The 19,014-nt window shown below is 40.3% G+C and overlaps 2 protein-coding genes and 1 non-coding gene across 3 annotated transcripts; 1 reads left to right on the top strand and 2 right to left on the bottom strand.

The window, feature by feature from the left end:
* The first annotated feature begins 118 nt into the window (after positions 1-118).
* Positions 119-4,182, top strand: ccdc25 (coiled-coil domain containing 25). Its single transcript, XM_068708476.1, has 9 exons — positions 119-292; positions 451-498; positions 697-736; positions 863-914; positions 1,370-1,445; positions 1,587-1,690; positions 1,894-2,096; positions 2,302-2,347; positions 2,729-4,182. The coding sequence occupies exons 1-9, from the start codon at positions 268-270 to the stop codon at positions 2,756-2,758; spliced, it is 624 nt and encodes a 207-aa protein (XP_068564577.1). The 5' UTR covers positions 119-267; the 3' UTR covers positions 2,759-4,182.
* Positions 4,183-4,707: 525 nt separating this feature from the next.
* trnaa-agc (transfer RNA alanine (anticodon AGC)) lies at positions 4,708-4,780 on the bottom strand. Its single transcript has one exon. It is a non-coding gene; the product is annotated as a tRNA-Ala (tRNA).
* A 561-nt stretch (positions 4,781-5,341) lies between these two features.
* On the bottom strand, positions 5,342-18,594 carry tmem214 (transmembrane protein 214). The gene is made up of 17 exons (XM_068708475.1): positions 18,356-18,594; positions 12,764-12,957; positions 12,228-12,378; positions 11,964-12,098; positions 11,650-11,732; positions 11,310-11,415; positions 10,586-10,667; positions 10,391-10,492; positions 9,827-9,968; positions 9,574-9,665; positions 9,341-9,389; positions 9,069-9,176; positions 8,831-8,948; positions 8,603-8,699; positions 7,549-7,717; positions 7,233-7,384; positions 5,342-6,650 (listed from the first exon to the last, which is right to left on the bottom strand). The coding sequence occupies exons 1-17, from the start codon at positions 18,498-18,500 to the stop codon at positions 6,524-6,526; spliced, it is 2,052 nt and encodes a 683-aa protein (XP_068564576.1). The 5' UTR covers positions 18,501-18,594; the 3' UTR covers positions 5,342-6,523.
* Positions 18,595-19,014: the final 420 nt, after the last annotated feature.

Here is a 19,014-nt window from a genome sequence, read left to right as displayed (position 1 = left end):
CCAGGGACTGTGGTGAATTGTTGGAACGTCAAGACTTTATTTTGTAAATATAAATGTAGGTATATCCGGACTGGTAGCTGCTAACTCTCGGTAACTTAGTGCAGCTCGCTAACAACTTCCCAGGTCATCTTGTACACGCGAAAAGTGACAACAGCAACGATCAGGAGGAACCGATTATATTTATTTGTGTTGATAATTAGCTGCATTAGCTTTAAAACTATATAAACTTAATATTTATATTTTAGTGGTGAGTTCAATTCACGTAAAATGGTGTTATACTTCACAAGTGCCGGTGAGTAACGTTATCGATACACCATAGTTAGCATTAGCTAGTAGTCTGGTTAGCCAGTACTTTTTTATTTCTCATTTAATGTGACTGTGTGTTGTGTTTCGTGCCATTTTATATTGCTGCTTCATCCAGTAAGTAACGATGTATTGTTTCCCTCTCAGTGGTGAACCCTCACTACACAATCTACATGGGAAAAGACAAATATGAAAGTAAGTTCGTTATTACATCGCAGATACACACACACACACACACACACACACACACACACACACACACACACACACACACACACACACACTTGATGCTATGTATTTGACTTTTGTCTGGTGCTGTCACTCTGATTATGGATTGTTGAACTTCTATTTGTAATGTGCCACATCATCTCTAACTTGAGATTGTTTTTGCAGATGAGGATCTGATAAAGTACGGATGGCCTGAAGACATCTGGTGAGACTCAAGTGTCAACACTTACATTGCTTAACAGATGTCACTTAATATCTTGTAATGAATAGTCTGTAAGCACAATTAAGAGGATCATCAATTTGAATAACACAAGTTTTTTCCCATGTCCAGGTTCCATGTGGACAAACTGTCTTCGGCTCACGTTTATCTGAGACTGCCAAAGGTAAAGAGTCAACAAGATGAACCTCAAATCCTGAATGTTAAGTACTGAGTCTTGAGTCCTGATGATTCAGTATTACGTTCAGGGTTTGAAATAAGCAGTAGTCAAATATGCACATGGCTGCTAGATTTGCTTCACTCACTAGCCAACAAAACAATAGTTATCTATTGAGCGGCTGGTAGATTTTGGAATATACAGGCCGCAGTGGCAGGTGGACAACACTTTTTAATTTCCATCACTAATTAGGATTTGTTTTTGGACAGACTTATGTTCTCTATCTTCATCTTTGGTGAATTTACATGAAGCCTCGTGCAAAACGGCACAAATGAGACAACAATGATGCTCCGGTTGATTTTAAAGTGTATTTCAGCCCTTGCAGCAGAAATTTCCAGAGTTTGGAGGACGCTAATCCCGTTAGCGCTCAAAGGCACTGCTGATGGCTCTGTGTTGTTTTCTAGGGTCAGACCATAGACGACATTCCCCCTGAGGTGCTGATAGACTGTGCGCAGCTGGTGAAAAACAACAGCATCCAAGGTAAAGATCTGCTTCCTGGTAACGTCATGTCTGTGGATGATCGGCATCAGGTATCAAACAAAACAGTTCTATCTTAAAGCTGCGTGATGACACGTATATATTTCTATGTCTGTTAAATGAAACTCTGTTGTACGCTGTCAGGCTGTAAGATGAACAACATCAAAGTGGTTTACACACCTTGGGCCAACCTGAAGAAGACCGGAGACATGGACGTAGGACAGATCGGCTTCTTTCGACAGAAAGAGGTCAGTAGACAAGCGCTGAAATGAGAACAATGTGACTCTGGAAAAATGTGTCCAGAACAAAGATTCTGCACAGATTCATGTTCACTGTGATGGAATATGATGATGATGATGCGTTGTTTTCTTCTTGTATTCTACATCATGAGTCCGTTATCGCCACGGACTTACCAGTTAAAGGTGTGTCATGCTCGCACTGTATTTCCCAGGTGAAGATTGTTGCCGTGGAGAAGAAGGTCAACGAGATCGTAAACCGCCTGGAGAAAACCAAAGACGAACGCTTCCCCGACCTGGCGGCAGAGAAGGAGTCGAGAGACCAAGAGGAGAGGAACGAGAAGAAAGCTCAGCTCCAAGACCTGAAGAAGCAAGAGAAGGAGGAACAGAAGAGGAAAAAGGAGATGGAGGAACTCAAGTAATTTATTTTTGTTGTCTCTTATCCTTTGACATTGTTCTAGTAAGTAGTTCTAGTGTCAAATAGTTTACTAAAGCATTTCCATTAACGGCAAACTCACGCTGTTACTGAAACCAACAGTTTAAAACTGTACTGCGTACTTGGAGTTTTTTATTAAATCCTCTGTACATGTATCAATTTCTTATGTTTGGGTTTGTCTCTCCAGGTGCTACACTTCACTGATGAAGAGTGAAAATATGACGACCAATGAGGTGAGGACAAATCTATGAATCTATATTTTGTTTCGGAATAGACGGAAAGGAAAGGTCAGGGCCTCTGCTACATGTTTAGTAGAATTATTTTCAATATTCACCAAAAAACAGATGTACCACAATGTATTTTCCTACTGTGATAAATGACGGTATCAGTGTCTAATGAATAGAGGCACAAAGAACACTATTATTGAGATTAACAGCCTGAATGAAGCAGAAAAGTAAACAATATGTTCAGGTCATGGACGAGCTTTGATTTAAAGAGCTATGAGATTATACAGAGAAGTCACTCCACTTCATCAAGTAAGAGAAAAGTATCTGAGACCAGCTCTGGTTTTGTTCACCACATTAACTTTGTGCTTCGCTACCTTTCGTCTGCAGGATGGTAACGATTCAGACGACTTCATGTGAGAGCTGAACTCCTGGCATTCGGCAGACAGAAGCGCCTCCTCCATCACTCAGACCTGCCGTCGGGATGCTGCTCTGCTGCTTTTGCTTGCTGTAACTCTGCACTGACATCGAAAGAAAAACAAAGACAAACGGATACCTTTTTGCTTCTGGACACTCGGAGCGGAACCTGAGTCAACGAGGGACGGCGCCGGGGGATTTACTCCACATGCTGATTGGTTCAGACACTGCTTTAACTAAGCTGAACAGCCTCTTCATCACGGGATGGCACTGAAGAAGAAACACAGGACAACAAGAATGCTGAGCATAAGTCTGCGGGGAAAAAACACTCAAATAGCAGAACTGTGTTTTCACTGATGATGAGTTATGATAAAACTAGTGGATGGGTGTTCACTTTCTTTGTGTTCCTCTCTCTGCATGTCAGATTTTATTCTATACAACTCAATGTATTAAACTAACAGTTATAGTTATTCATTGACATAATATTCTTTTGAACAGCACCATAAACCCGTCGTAGCTTCTATCATCCAGCTGCAGAACCATCATGTCCGGAGCCACTGATGTCCTGAAAGATTATATATTTAGGGCTGCATATAAAATTATTTGTCTCAAGTCTTATGCTTATTCTGTCCAACTACCCGTCTAAACCCAAATAAATTACAGTAAGTTTATAATACAGCCCTAAAGCAGACATTCCAGAACCATCACATGTTTGGCATTTTTGCTAGAACCAAAACTAAAGATTAATAGATAGAAAATAGTAAAATATAATTGTCCAGACTTTAAGAGCCCTGTGAAAGTTCATTATTTTCCTTTGAAATGGTAGTTTTTGCTAGCTTTTCACAACGCTTCTGAAAACCTCTCATGATCAAATAGAAGTTTAGTTAAAAGCAAGTAAGTGGACCTTGAGTACATTTTTTTTTTTTGTCAAATAGAGCCCGTACGTTCACATGTTCAATACTGGACCTGCAGTAGAAGTTCTACTTGCGTCACCAACCGATGAGAAAATTGAATGGCAGCATCACTTTAGACCAGCAGATTAATCATGTGTGCTGTCTGCAGACGGGGGAAGACACATGCTGACGCTAACCTCCTCTTCCCAGTAACTTTCTTTGTCTTTAAAAGTAAAAAAAAAAACTGCACAGTTTTCCTGCAGGTTTTAAATTATAGTGGCATTTTTTCTTTCGTCCTGTAGGTGGCAACATCAACACAACTACGCCACAGACTGTGAATGTGACGGTCTGAAACGCTGATGTGGTTTCTCACCTTTCTCTAAAGCCACAGGTGTGTTTGTTTGACTGTGACGCAACAGTTCTCCTCGTGGAGGACCTGCTGTGTACTGAATGAGAGAACGTTGTAAGGTTACAAGCCAGTTTCATGTGGAGCAATGCATGTGCAGAAATGCAATAAAATATTAAGTTGTTTTACCATGTCGTCTTTCTCACTTTTGAGTTAATTTCTGTAATTTAGTTTGTTTACTTCAATTGCCAATATTTTGTTTCTGCCCTCCAATGTTTAAAATCTGAATTATTGCACCAAGTTGATTGTTTATGTCAATAAATCAACAATCCTGAAAAGGGTACCAGTAATGGTAACCGCTATAACTATATTAGTAAGCGTAGATGTTGTGAATCAGTTATTTATATACTCTCTCCTCCATTGAAATGTATTGATCTCGACTGATAAATAACTAGACAATTATGAGGGGCTTCTATTTATACGCACTCCCTTGATATCGGTATTCAACCCAACTGCATCTTTACTAAGACAATGTTGGACGCAGAGGTAGGTTTACACAACATTAGCCATTAATTTAGATCCTACGAACAAAATCTAAACAAAAAGAAGTCACACAAACTTAGACATGATGCATGAATACATATAAATATGTAGTATATACACATCCGTCAATATAATAGTGTTTGTATTTTGAGAGTAAGAAAAAGTGTTACTGGAGGATGCGGGCATCGATCCCGCTACCTCTCGCATGCTAAGCGAGCGCTCTACCATCTGAGCTAATCCCCCACGATGTCCGGTCTACAGTCAAAACACATTAAGAAAGATATCACACACAACTTAAGATCTGTGTGCTGGCAATATTGTTCGATTGTCACTGTTTAAAAGTATGTATTCGTCAATATGGCCGTAGCATCGTGATTCAACATTGATCAATACGGGCCCATGACGTGAATATATCAGTAAAAGCAGACCACATATGCAGACTCTAGTGTCTCGTGATGCAGAGCAACAGGTCTCTATGTCATGTTTTGCTTTAGCAAATTCGAATCCAGCTCGACGCGATCATGCAAAAGTTATATTTTCTTTAATTTCGTAGGTGGCTGGGGTCTGGTGCGCTGTTATACAAGCATATTCACCGTAGTAGGTATGAGATGTGGCTTGAAAACCACGAGTAATATGTTACACGACCGTTATGGTGGACTGTGTTTGTTGATACATCTGCAGCCTATGAGAAGAGCGAGGCTTGCATTGTGTTCATCTTCATGATCACATGAAAACAACAGCTAAAGTAGCATGTCATGTTTTACCCTGAAAACACGATAGAGATAACACAGATAACCCAACCAATGGGGTTGAAGTCTTTATTAGAAATCATTTACATTACAAAGTAAGACATTAGTCATCGCCATCATTACATCCCGTTTACAAATAAGGGTTAGTGAATCAGCTGGTCAAGACATGTTTACCCTCCCCAGATGAGGGTTTATTCTTCATTCTCTGGGGTACAGGAGGACGTTGGCACGAGGTTAATCATCATCCTATTATTGAGAGTGAGCTTGTTGATCCACACAGAATATCATTAGCCTTCAAGAATGAGAACACCACCGCTGTTTATAGCTCAGGTGTTGAGCTGCTGGTGGCAAATGAAAACTCCAGTGAAACAGCAGACAGATGACAAAGCAGCAAAGATGAGATGGGGAGATAATGCAGGACAGGCAGACAAGACAGCAGCTAGATTTATTATTCTTCTTCTGGATCATTTAGACAGATGTGACACACACAAACATACTGCATCTGATCTGACTTCAGAGTGAGCTGGACCGAGCGTGTGAGATGAAGAGGCCCTCTGACGAGGTCTTCAGTGGCTTGGAAAAGTCTGGAATATCTTTTTTGTTTTGGTCTTTTCCAAGTTTTCACGTAACACTTTTTTTTTTTTTTACATATACATATACATATACATATATATATACATACATATATATATATATATATACATACATATATATACATACATATATATACATACATATATATACATACATATACATACATATACATATTAAATAAAAATGTTTTATAAATCATCTACAAACCTACATTTTCTATAAATTACACAATCTGTTTTTAACCCAAAGGTTAAAGCAACAGCTGAAATTCGCAGTAGAAAACTCAGGGAGAGCGAGAGCGAGAGCAAGAGAAAGAGACGGAGAGAGAGAGACGGAGAGACAGAGAGAGGGACAGAGAGAGAGAGAGAGACAGAGACAGAGAGGACCTCTGCTTCCAGCATTGACAAAAAGATTGGTAGAAAAAAAAAATACATTTTACAATATCAAACTGATTTAAAAATTTAACCAAAATAAGTGAGTGAGCGTTTGTTTGTCTGACCCCACAGTGTCCAAACATGGCTTGAGAGCCAGCGCACTGAAAGGCAGCCTCAGACTAGGTCAGTGTGTGTGTGTGTGTGTGTGCATATATATAACTTCATGTGTGTGTATTGCGTGTGTAAATTAGTCAGCATCTGTGTCATCATCACGCCCGTGTCAGCAGCTCCTGGGCCCACGTCTTTATGGCCGACGTTGTGTGTTGGAGCAGCTCCCACGTTGTGTTGGTGAAGGACACGGCGTGGCCCTGCAGACATGAGACGGACACCTCACCACTGCAGGCGGGAAAAAGAAGAAGAAATAGTTTGAGAATTTGTTCTTAAAACTTAAAAAACCTTTAATGCAGCTTTTTGATTTGGATACCAGGATCGGGATGCACCAGCTAAATAAATCCAGTGAGTTCGTACGGAATGTTCTTCCTTATGTTCTCAGCGACTGCCGCCCTAGTTTCAAAATAGTGATTCACTGAAATGGGTTGCATCATCGAAACTTGAGAAATGTGTTAGCTAGTAAAGACTTATTTCAATAAGGGTACCGCAGACTTTAACATGTTGATTGTGCTGTGAATTGAATTATGTGACTGTACTATGATGAAACACATCAATGCTTTTGTTAATATTGACATTTTTCCATCAAATTTATTAAAAAAAAAAAATCTAAAAAATCTGCCTTTGATGGGTTGATAAGGGCTCAAAAGGCCATCTACTGTTTAAATAAGCACTGAACCTTGCAAGGCCAATGCTAATGTAGAGTCGGACTATCACATGCAATGAAGTTTATATTAAAAAACAAAAAAAGTAAAAAAAACAATGATACAAAAAACATCAAAAATTAAAAGGACGCCTCAAAGTACTGACTTGCAGGAGTCCTGTAGGTTGGTCCACGCTCGTTGTAGCAGTTCAGATATAAACGCCAGCGCCGGCAAGATGTAGTTCTGATGGAGGGAGAGGAGCAGCTCCTTTAAATACGCCAACACCTGGAATACACTGTCGGGGGTGTTGGTGTTCACCTGTGCAAAGACACACGAGGAAATACACTGGTCAATGACATGAAATACAACCATTTCCATTGGTTAACTCTTTGATTCAAAAGAAAACACATTCAATCTCTGTCTTGAAAAGTTAACTGAAGGTAAATGGAAGTGAGGTGAACATCAGCGTCTTACAGCCTTACCCAGTCTATGGCCTGCGGTGTCTTTTCTTTGACCCAGAGAATAAACTGCGTGGTGTTTTCAGAGATGAAGATGGCCGCCGTTTTAGTCTTTTCCAAACCTTTTTCCATTAGTGGCCCCAAAACCCGTGCACACTCAGAGTAATAATGAGGAGTGTTCGTCTCCAACCAGCTGCAGAGGATGAAAAAAGGGAAATTATTTACTTGCATATACAGTAATTAAACATCCAGTGGGTTTAAAGATGTGTCCCTTAGGTCACTAGGTGCACAAAATTAAGAGTTTTACACAGTTGCACGCAGATGGTGGTTGGATATGTCAATGTGTTGTCAACCATTGTTTCAAATGTAAAGTAGTCGACTGCAATGTTACACTTTCATTCATCTTTAGTACATTTTAACTTGATTTTTTCAATATGCAAACATGACTGAATTAAGTCTTGTGGGATGTTTTCATACTACTATTAACTAGCAGTGTACTATTTAAAATGTATTTAATTGTTTCAACTATATCTTATGCACTCAGTGGCCACTTCATTAGGTGCAGCAGTACATCTAATATAACATCCGTCTTCAATTGTTTATTATTGAGGTCAGAGTTAAAGATTGTTTTGTTCTGGACTACATTAAATTGCGAGGCCTTTCTCATATTTAGTCATCCCTATTTACATACATGAGGGGTCAGAATATTAGAAACACCTCTGACTATAATGCAGTGCAGTGTTACACTACTACTGTGACCTCATACTAAAACATAATCAAATTAATGAACACCTCTATGACAGCGTCAACATTATAGGCATCATAAAAGCAGAATTTATGGCAGAGCAGTTGTACTGGATTGCATTAGATGATACAGGTGTACCTAATAAAGTGGTCACTGAGTGTCTTATAAGCCAGTGGAGCAGAATGTGAACAAGTTGCTTTGTGTACAGCAACGTTGACACAAAGTGAATCTGAAGCGTGCGGGAGTTACGTTTAAGCTTTGGTTCGGCTGGCCTCTGGTCAGACCGTGGACAGAAGTCTAGAAAGCAGTCAGAGACTATTTCTGAGGCCGTACCTGAAGCCCTGTTTGGAGTAGACCTTTATTTTGCTCCAGGCCTGCTGCGATACGGCTGTGACCCCCGAGTTGCGTAGATACAGGGCTGTGGTGGAATCTGAAAACACACAACGCACTTCGTGAGATCTCGAAAACAAAGAAAAACAAGTCAATCGAGAAAAAAAAAAAAGCCTTGCACGTTGTGATATAAAAAAATAAATAAAAAGGATAGAGAGAACTCGGACAGACCTGCGGGGGAGCCATGAGATCTGATGTCATGAGCAATGAAGCCGGCAACAAACACGAGCAAAACCATGAGCAGTTTGGACCAGGGAAACCCACGACCGCGCATCTTCACCTGCAGATTCTGGAGACGGAAGAGGAAATACTGACTCCTACTTCTGTGTTTGACAATCTAATTGTTAGGTAGTCCATAGCATACATTGTAGAAGGTTAATCCAGCTCATACAGGGACCCTTGGTCTCACCTGACACAGGCTGTTGCAGTCCTGAAGCTCCGGAGATTCCACGGTGTCTTTCATCTCCTCATTAGTCACTCTGAAAGACTGCACCGTTTCTTCAAGGTTTTTCCGGAGCTTCAGATGGAAAATAAAGCAGAGCACTTAAACATGAGACTTTTTATTTATCTGTTTATTAATAAAGCTGTTGCTCTGTGTGTGTGTGTAAACATGCACTAAGTATACTATGTAGAAGCTGAGTTTGGTTTATGAATCGTCAGACCTCATGGTAGGAGTCGTACCTTTGGTGGGAGGATGTTCCAGGACTTCAATAAATGCTTCAACAGCAGACTGGAAAAGAAAAGAGCGAGGAACAGTTAGCTCCATCCATCAGTATATAATATAGCATTTTTATATACACAATTGCCTTTCACTTCAGTGAAAATGCATTTGGGACATATGCGTTTGTCACAGAGCCTCGCTGTTTCCTTTCTACTTTTCACAATTCAAAAGAAAGAAGAAGCACATAACCCACCTGGACTGTGGTAGGTGTTTGGTATAGAGCTGCCTCCACACTCCTAGACTCTGGACATCCACACACAGACACTCCGTCATACTGCTGAGCAGCTGCAAAAAAACACATGAGAGAGGAAGAAATAGGTCAAAATGAGTTATGCTGCTGCACGGAGCTAAACGACACTCAAGACGACTGAAGCAGCAGTTTTATGAAGAAAATATCTGTTTAAATTGTGTGTGTGTGTGTGTGTGTGTGTGTGTGTGTTTCTTACCTCTCTCTTCATGTCCTCTGGACAGTGTGGTGTGGCTCTGGACAGAAATGATGGCAGGTATGTGTGTAATGTGCTCTCAGGTTTGGCTCCAAATGCAAGGACCTTCAGTCGAGGGTACAGACGCCTCAGCTGCTCCTGAAGACTGAAAACAAACAAAATGTCTTATTTTATTAATTTTAATAAAGAAAAGAGTCGCTCAAATCCGCACTAAGCGGTCGTTGATGTGTTCAAATATTCACAAGAGAAACTTACTATTGAAAACAGTCAATGTGACAGCAATAGTACTAAAAAAGAGGCATTCCCAATAATCTTCTTAAATGAATTCAGTCCATATGTAAATCAACCACAGTCACTTCTGCCCCTCTTGTTCTAAAGTCACTTCTTGTTATTGTTTGAAGTGTAATTTGGGCTTAAACATTCAGGCTAAATTCACAGCCATCCATGCTCTACACCCCGTTCTTTCTCCACTGTGTATTCATGCTGTGTACTGGGAATATTCATTCATGAAGTCAAGGAACACTTGTCATGAGTTGGGTTTCAGTGTTTGCATTATGCTACATTTACCTTGATGACAGGGCGTTCTTGGGCATGAAAGCAAAATCTAATAAAGGAAAGAACTCTTTAGGACCCATGATGCCAAATCCCTTTGTCAGGTTTGCATGAAGTCTGGGAAAAGAAGAACATGAACAGAGTCAAAATATAGTTTACTTTTGTCCAACATTTAAAAAAGAAATTCACATATTTCTTAGGAGGACTTACAGGAGAAGTCTCTCCAGATATGCGATGGCATATGAAGACAAGGCCTTCACTCCCAGCACCGGCAGCATGATACCCAGCCACACTGAAACACAAATAAAGACCTTCTTAAACATGATAGGAACTTGCAGTTCTGACATTAAGTGTGTCAACAGTCAGCCTTTTCAGCTTTCAATGTAAAAAAAAAAAAAAAGCCCAGCGCAACTGCAGAAGCAAAACATCACTTTTATTCTTAATACATATTTAAGTAACACGGTGAAACAAAACACAATAGTTTCTTCTTGTGTCTTTGTGACAAATCACCCCAAAGATACTTCACTGTTTTATATCATAAGTATGTTAAGAACTGTCGTGTCATTTTGTTCTCGTGACATTTGCTGTTTAAATTTTAGTTACGAAGTTTAGTCAATAACCTTATTTTGCAGGTTCTTATGCAATCTTTGAAGAATATTCATCCTCTGCTGCCCACATACGAACATCCACCTCACAGCCTCAATAAATACCAGGCAGCAGACCATGTGTTTAGGCTCACAGATGGCCGTCACTGGATGTGTTGCTGCTCTACTGTGCACTGTTGCTACATTAACCCCCAACCCAGAATGTGTGTCAGCACATTTTGTTGAGAAAGGGGAAGAAAGGGGAGACAGACAGGAACTAACATAGTGCAGGAGATGATAAGAAACGGTGTGTACATATTCAAAGTAATGTGTCGTGAGTGTATGCATACCTCTTAGGCCCTGGCTGAGGTCATAAAACCCAGCTTGGCCAAGAGCCCACATGATGGTCAAACACTTCACTGGACGATTCTGAACGGATCGCAGTAACTCCAGATACTAGAGGAGACAAACAGGAGGAAGGGTATTACAACAATGTTGTAGCAAGGTTATTGCAAAAAATAACTCCCCAGTATATCGGACGGATTTTTGGAAAAGAAAAGCTATTACATAACTAGTATTGTTACATATTTTAAGTACATTTGGAGCAGACAAGGGATCTGCAGGACTCAAGGACAGACAGACAGACAGACAGACACACACACACACACACACACACACACACACACTCACTTCTGGCAGGTTTTGGGTAGCTATCCTGGGTTTGTCCTGTAGGATTGCCTGGATGCAAACTCTGTAGCCATGCAGAGGTTCTCCTGGAAACGGTGAGAAAGACGCGGTTTGTGTTTTTCCTTTAAATTTAACCCCTGACCAAAAAGGTCCCAAAAATACTTAAATATACACAGATTAACACTCGCTTCAATGCACAGAAAAGCAGCCCCCCCTTCCTGTGTCCCATGCAGACTCATTAGAATAAACCGTCCGCCATCGGAGTATCTCCACCCACGGCTTGAGAACTACCTGAAAATATTGTGCGCCATATTTACCCGACTGTCTGTCCATCTCCCTGAGCATTGTGTAAACACAGTGGTCGAAGAAATCTGGCAGAATATCACTGCAGCGTCCGATGAGGCCTTTGATCACTCCCTTCAGCTCTTTTCCTGAAAGGCAGTATGGGTAATCTGGGGACAAAACGACAGAAACAGAACATGAAAATATGAAAATAAGTCTGTGCCCTGCAGCACTTTTATTACCAGACAGTTTGTTTCCAATCATACAAATAAAAAGATATTCGTCTGAGTCTGACCGACCGTGAGCATAGCTGCTGAGTGTGGGCTCGGTCTCTGGCGCAGTCAGATTGAGGTTGAGGTATCCTGCCAGGTCTTTGACCCACACTGATGGGTTTTCTGGGAACAGGGTCTGACTGCGAGCCAGCTGCTGCTTCAGGTCCCCGACATCCAACTGAAAAAAGGGAACAAGACAAAAGGAGGATGTACGATAAGAAACAACACATCCATTATGTGAAGAGGAGCATGAGGAGTTTCAGCATGTGATAGTTTGCTTGGAAGTCGCCACAATGCAGCATTGTTTCTGTGTGCTTGTATGAAGATATATCTTAAAGATATTCAAGATAAGCCAAATTATCAACAACACACACAGTGTTTAAGGGCAAAAGGCACAAGCACAATATCTCAATAGTTGTCTCTTTTTTCCTTAAAGTGCAAGAAGCACAAAAGTTTCAGTTTTAAGCTTTTCATTATAAACAAATTTCAGCATCCAACAACCAAGAAGTTTTGCAAAGGCCTGATAAGAAGAGAGAAAACAGAGGTGTATGTGCAATACTCACAGTTTTGAAGGCTTCCTCGAGGGTCTTTTGAGTTGCAGGTGCGACTGTGCTGCTGGAGTGTGATTTCTTGGATGGTTTACTTGATGACGACTTCTTGTTTTCGGACTCGGCTGGCGGTGGAACCTGCTCCTTGTTCTGTTTCTTTCCCATCTTCTCAAAGCTATCGTACAGAGTCTCTGACATCACCAGGGGTGCTGAAAGGAAACAAGGCAGCTGTGTGTTTAGATAAGAGCGTCTATACTTTGTCTTTTTTTTCTTTTCTTTTTTTTAAATGCAGCCTCTTTTTGAACTTCTTTGGTCTCCTTCAACACTTTCGTATATCAACCCCGTGTTCTGTGCAAGCTAATCCATGAAACCACGGCATTCTCCTCCCCTCACATTGTGTTTCCTCCCGCCCTCGATATCTTGCATAATAGGCTCGGTTATTATCCAAGAAAATGTTCATGCAACACTCATTACACTCCAGAGAAGAGAGTTAAGTACCGGTAGCATTTCAAGTATTACCCTGCGTTACACGTTCAGACCCAATTTGTAACGAAACTTTGTCCACTTTAACTGAGTTCATATTAAACCAGTTGACCAGTTTTGAGGGTCAATATACCTCGTATACTGAGGTAGCAAAGCCTAGATATTTTAGGCTTGTTTACTGCTATTAAATACCAAAATAATCCTGTTTAAGTATCCGGTATTCCCCAGAACTTTTGTATTGTAATTCCCAGCATGTAAAAGCCTCTGACTTCTACTTCCCTTCCCTGTCTGTAACCCTCAGACCAAAGCTCATTCTCTCCTAAATCTTAAAAAAAAAAAAAAAGCCAAAATATGGTTCCTTTACTTGCATTTTGTCCTCTTACTTATACATTTGTTGAGGAATATTTTCAGCCGTGGATTAATACACATTTTGTGCTCTAGTGAGTATTGCAGACAGCATCATACATCATGGCTGTAGCATAATTCTATATTTGGCCCTTTACAAAATGTTTTCGAAATAAGACTGAATCATTGAAACTCATTAATTAAAATAGTTTCAGAATTAGCCGTCACAAAAGGCTCTGGAGCTTAACTAATGCAGAAAAGACATTGTCAGTATTTAACTCAATACGACTGTGAGACCCGCCCACAAACTTGAGTCTTTGTTGACAAAGGTCACCAGTTGTTCACTGATCCTTCAGTCATACAAGTTGCTGGCAAACCTCAGTCTATATCCGGTCAGTGTGTGTGTGTGTGTGTGTATGTGTGTGCGTGTGTGTATGTGTGTGCGTGCATGCGTGAAGTACAACACAGGGCTGTGACGCCAAGACAGGACTCGTTCCATCGCACACTGGATTCAGTTCCCTATAGAAATGTTGGTCAATCAGGATGATTCTTCACTTCTCTGAACTGAACACTGAAGTCAGTCGTCTTCTCTGTGAAGCTTAGTCAGCATTGCCAGAGCTGAACAGCAACAAAAGTACCGAAAGACTGACAAATGAGGTAATCTGACCAGGTGTTCATGTCTATAAATACAAAATAAATATACAGACGTGTCAGGAAGTCGGTCACTTCCAGCAGCAGCAGCTCCAAACATGAGGACACATCTGCTGCGTGCAGTAACAGGGCACCAACAAGTGAGTGCTCCAGTGATGACGAAAGGAATGGTTGAAATATGCAAATGTCGGATTCAAACTAATGTGCTATGACACAAGTGTACAAAGTATGAACCGACACTTGTTTGGTGACAGGAGTAGAGATGGCACAAACCATCATACCACCATCAAACCACCATAGTGAATACCATAGTATTCATTCTCTTTCCTTTACATTGAGACACTGCGCAGTGTTTTTGTTATACAAGGCACTTAGAAATGATTTTAATCACTTTTAAAGCCCTCGGTGGTTTGGCTCCACGATTGCAGTACAATAACAACAACAACAACAACAACAAGTTAAGCGGTTAACAAAGGTTTTGAGCTTGAGCTCGTGAAATCAATATGTTGACAATTTCCATGAAAGTATACCGATGAGTATGACGCAAAATCAGATAAGGTTTCCAGTTTTTACATGCTCCACAGTGAGTAATCTCTACCTCCAGCAAACTTGGGGAAAAAAAAAGAAGAAAAAAAAAAAGAACAGGACCTGTGTTGAGCACTTGGCACCATCAGTTGTTTACTGCGGTACTTTTATTAAATGAAGAAACCAGTGGTACTACTCCTGCCGTAATTAAACAGGATAACAACAGCCAAGACAGAGTTTCCAAGAATCTAAATTAAAGAACATCACTCAAACGAAACCACTTGGAGATTGGCAATCAGTCCTTGTAAATGTCAAACACCCCCCCGAGACAAAGAGAGGAGTGTCTTCTCGGGAGGAGGCAAGCATGCAGAGGGGGAGTATAGAAATAAACAAAAAATAATAGAAAGCAATATGGAGGACTCAAAACCTAACCAATTTGCACCCGCTGAATGGACACATTCCAAAATTGGCTCAATTATTGTGATTGAATTCAAATACGTCTTTATTCTGTTTGGGATCTTGTTCGTACTAGAAATAAAACATTTCACTTCACTGTTGATCATCCATTCAAGGGAAACATGTCAACTTTGTTACTGTTGAGGTGGCTGCTAGCACACAGATATGAATATTAATTTAGACAATACTGGTCCTGTGGCCTAGTGAAGGTTGCAACTCACATTCTTTCCTACCTACTGTCTCAGTGAAAACCTTTAACACACAGAATATCTACAGTCTCTGAAGTATTACTACTTAAGTCACAAAGTGTAAATAACACCTACATAGTCTCGACACTACTGCATGTCCTCCTTACATTGTACAAAAAATGTTTTATGAACACCTACTGAAATGAGGTTGTCATGGAGGTGTGTAGTCCTCTACTGGATCAGGAAACCGTTCAGGTCTACTATATAGTGAGTAGTGAATGACTTCGGAGACTGTCAGCAGAGGGTCTTGGTGGTCTGGTGGGGTGTAACATGAGCAGTTGCACCCAACGCGGCCCTCCTACAGGGCGGGTGGACTGGGAATGGATTGTCACACCAGTAGAAGAATATCTGACAGGATGCTTCACATATATAGAGCAAACCATTCTCAGTCTACTAACACAGAACAGCAAGGCATGGCTTGCTTATCTACTCAGATTCATTTCTCCATGTATGCTGTCATAACGCAGCCACTGACAACGTTTATCTGCCGTTATTAAGACATGAATTGTGTCGTAAAAGGTTATGCTGGTATTTACTTTAAATAGAGATACTGATATCTAATGTCAATACAGATATCAACTTGTTCTACAGATTCTATCAGATTTGAGTTTGCAATTTGTGGAGGCAATAATAATAATAATAATAATAATAATAATAATAATAATAATAATAAATATATATATATATATATATATATATATATATATATATGTCTTAAATGTGACCGTCTCATGGTGAAGATGTCTGTAACATGCAATCACACCTGAAGCTATTTCAGAAGAACTTTCTTTACACAATGACAAATAATAAGTCAAGTAAAAACATTTAATTTTTCTAACATTTTTCTTTTACTGTGTTTTCTTGTGAAGACCCACTAAACATTTGGGAACCTGTGCTAACAGACACAAAAGCCTCAAGCCGTCCATAATTATTTGTAGAGCCTGGTAAAGCTGGAGCAACCTTTCAGAGGAAATGAGGCTGATTACACTATTCCAACAGCAGTTGGATTAGATGACTTTAAATACTTCACATAAAATACTTTAGTGGTGAGAGAGTTACAGACTCAGAGATAATAAAACAGCTGTGTTGATGCAAAAAACCTGCTTAGGCCTACTTTATTTTCCCCACACTTTGATCGGGAATCAATAAGGGAATCGATTATAGAATTGGTATCAATAAAATCTTAGTAAATCTGATCCCCATTTTTTTTTGGACAAAAGCTTGACACAGTCACGGTCACTGTGACCAGACAGACTTTGAACCGGCTGAGTCGCTGATAAAACTGGTGCAGAAACAAAATGCGGTGGCAGAGTGAGATCTGAAGTTGCTGTTAAGAGGGTGCAGTAAATGAGGGTAGTTGTTGCTAGGTTTACTGAATGTAGAGTATGATTAACATAACAACAAACAATCCATCAAATGTTTGTAGTTATGTTCTACTAAGTTGGGCCAGCGAGGAATCCTCACAAAGTTAATACGGTTACTGCCCTGTTTGAGCCTAGATTTTAGCACATAATCCAGTCTACAAGCTACTATACAGCAATAATCCATGACACACCTTTCAACTGATCATCACACCTATCATCAGCTGATATCGTGCTTTGTTTGTTGTGGTAAATCGGCTCAAATTGATTTACACACAGTGAGCCTGGGGCTTTTGGGACCCCTGGAGTTCTGAGACTTCAAGTCACTTGCCCACTTTACCCAGTTGGTAATCCAGCTTTGATCCCTGATCTAGACCCGGATTAGCAGATGTTCGTAGTTTCACTTTGATCTACAGTTGAAAGCCAAACTATTAAATATGAATGTGTGAAAAAATATTAAATCCTGGCATTCGCAAATTCATGTGCATTGCCACCATCTACCCCAAACGGTAACAGTGCAGCACTTGAGTTAGGCTACGGATCATTATATTGTCCACTCTTAAAGAAAACCAGTAGTGCTCTTAAACTTAAACACTTCCCTAAAATGTCTGTGGCAATCAGCCCCAAGGCCATCGATTTCAGATCTTAAGCTTAAAAAATTGATTAAAAAAAATACATGTATGTATGTATACATATATCTTTTTTTCTAAAGGCTAAATCATGCTCTTAAAGCAGGTGACTGTTACTCTAGACTTCTAACAAATGTTACTCAAACAGGAGCAAGAAGCACATCTGTTTTGGATTATTTTCAGCATTAATGTATTACACATATAGTGCAGTAATCTTTGAGAGACCAGTAAATGTCCCATGGTCCATCATCATAATGAAGTAGCACGTCACCTAGTCCAACTGTGTGGCTCATTTATGCTTTTTTAATAACCTTGTATCAGGCTGTGGTCACACAAACAGCAAGCTACTTAAATCATAAAATGCTTTATTTGAATATTGAAGAATATTGCCAAAACGAGCACACAGCTGCTAGCACATGCTTCAGAGGTGCAGCTCCTCAGTGATGACGTTGCCAGTGTTGACACACTGCTTTAAAGCCTGCTAGCCAGCTAACGTTAGCACAAGCTAGCGGTTTATTGTAGTGGAGCATCTCTGGCAGGAGGGCCATTTAGCATTTATTTTTTTAATGAATGTGTCGGCAGAGAGGCTAAATAATATCCATTCACACGAACTAGTAAAGCAACGGCAGCCAATAAATACCGTAAGACGTAACGTTAACGTTAGCGTCACTGCGCGATGCTAGGCTACAGTGGCTAGCTTGTCAAATCAGATGACAGCTACAACGCTAAAGCCGCTCTCTCCATTTCCAGTAAGTTACTGCCATAACCGTTAAGACCCTGAAAAGTGAATATGTAAAGAGTGAGCTAAGCTCGTAAACATAGCCACACACGTGGCTCCATCCTCCTCCTTTCATTTAAACGTGTACAGTGAGGTAAATGGGTCACGGAGCAGGAGCCATGTTCACTCACGTCTGGACGGCTGGTTAGATTCTCCCAGGGCTTTCCTTCCTCCGGGTTTCTTGTCAGACGAGGTCTTGCCTCCTCCAGCGCTGTTATTCTTCTTCCCTTTCTTCACTACCTCCCATTTACCGGCTGCGTTATTACTTGAAGCCATGTCTCTGGTCCAGATTGTTTTATATATATCGACTTCCTGCCTCCTGCTCCCCTGCTGAATGAAACGGGACGACTCAACTCAACGGCTCTGAACGTTAAACCGTCCGCGTGCCACGTCTCTTTGTCGGCATGACGTCAGAGTGATGCGTTTGGACCGTAACATTCAAGTTCATACACGTCTACGTTTTTATTAACAGATAACCCAAAGTAACCCTGAGTTTGTTAACAGTCAATATAAGCTTTTTGTATGTCAATGTAACAAAATGTATATGCTATAAAAAACACACAGTGATGGGAGAAGTATTCTGATCCTTAATTAAAAGTAGCCTACTAATACCGAACCTTGGGCTATGTAAGTAGTACAATTTCAGCACTTGAAGTACTCATTCTGCAGAAAGATATTCCCTGTCAGGGTGATGTTTTGGGGTTAATATTACTGCTGCATTATTAAAGTTTATGTTACTGCTGTAGATGCGTACAGTTCTAATTCTTCAATTTATCAGAAATAATCAAAA

The sequence above is a fragment of the Cebidichthys violaceus genome, unplaced genomic scaffold (assembly GCF_023349555.1).
Source record: "Cebidichthys violaceus isolate CVI_PGR_0920_01 unplaced genomic scaffold, fCebVio1.0.p SCAF_14, whole genome shotgun sequence".
In the NCBI taxonomy this organism is placed as follows: Eukaryota; Metazoa; Chordata; class Actinopteri; order Perciformes; family Stichaeidae; genus Cebidichthys; species Cebidichthys violaceus.
This window is presented reverse-complemented; position numbering and strand designations above follow the sequence as displayed.

Bases quoted from the DNA above. Each gene is read 5' to 3' on its own strand.
- ccdc25 (XM_068708476.1), top strand. From the start codon at position 268: ATGGTGTTATACTTCACAAGTGCCG. The intron at 737-862 runs GTGAGACTCAAG...TCCCATGTCCAG, and splicing joins GGATGGCCTGAAGACATCTG to GTTCCATGTGGACAAACTGT. The intron at 1,691-1,893 runs GTCAGTAGACAA...TGTATTTCCCAG, and splicing joins GCTTCTTTCGACAGAAAGAG to GTGAAGATTGTTGCCGTGGA.
- tmem214 (XM_068708475.1), bottom strand. From the start codon at position 18,500: ATGGCTTCAAGTAATAACGCAGCCGGTAAATGGGAGGTAGTGAAGAAA. The intron at 9,177-9,340 runs GTACGACTCCTA...TTCCATCTGAAG, and splicing joins GGAACATCCTCCCACCAAAG to CTCCGGAAAAACCTTGAAGA. The intron at 6,651-7,232 runs GTCAGTACTTTG...TCCCGCCTGCAG, and splicing joins AACCTACAGGACTCCTGCAA to TGGTGAGGTGTCCGTCTCAT.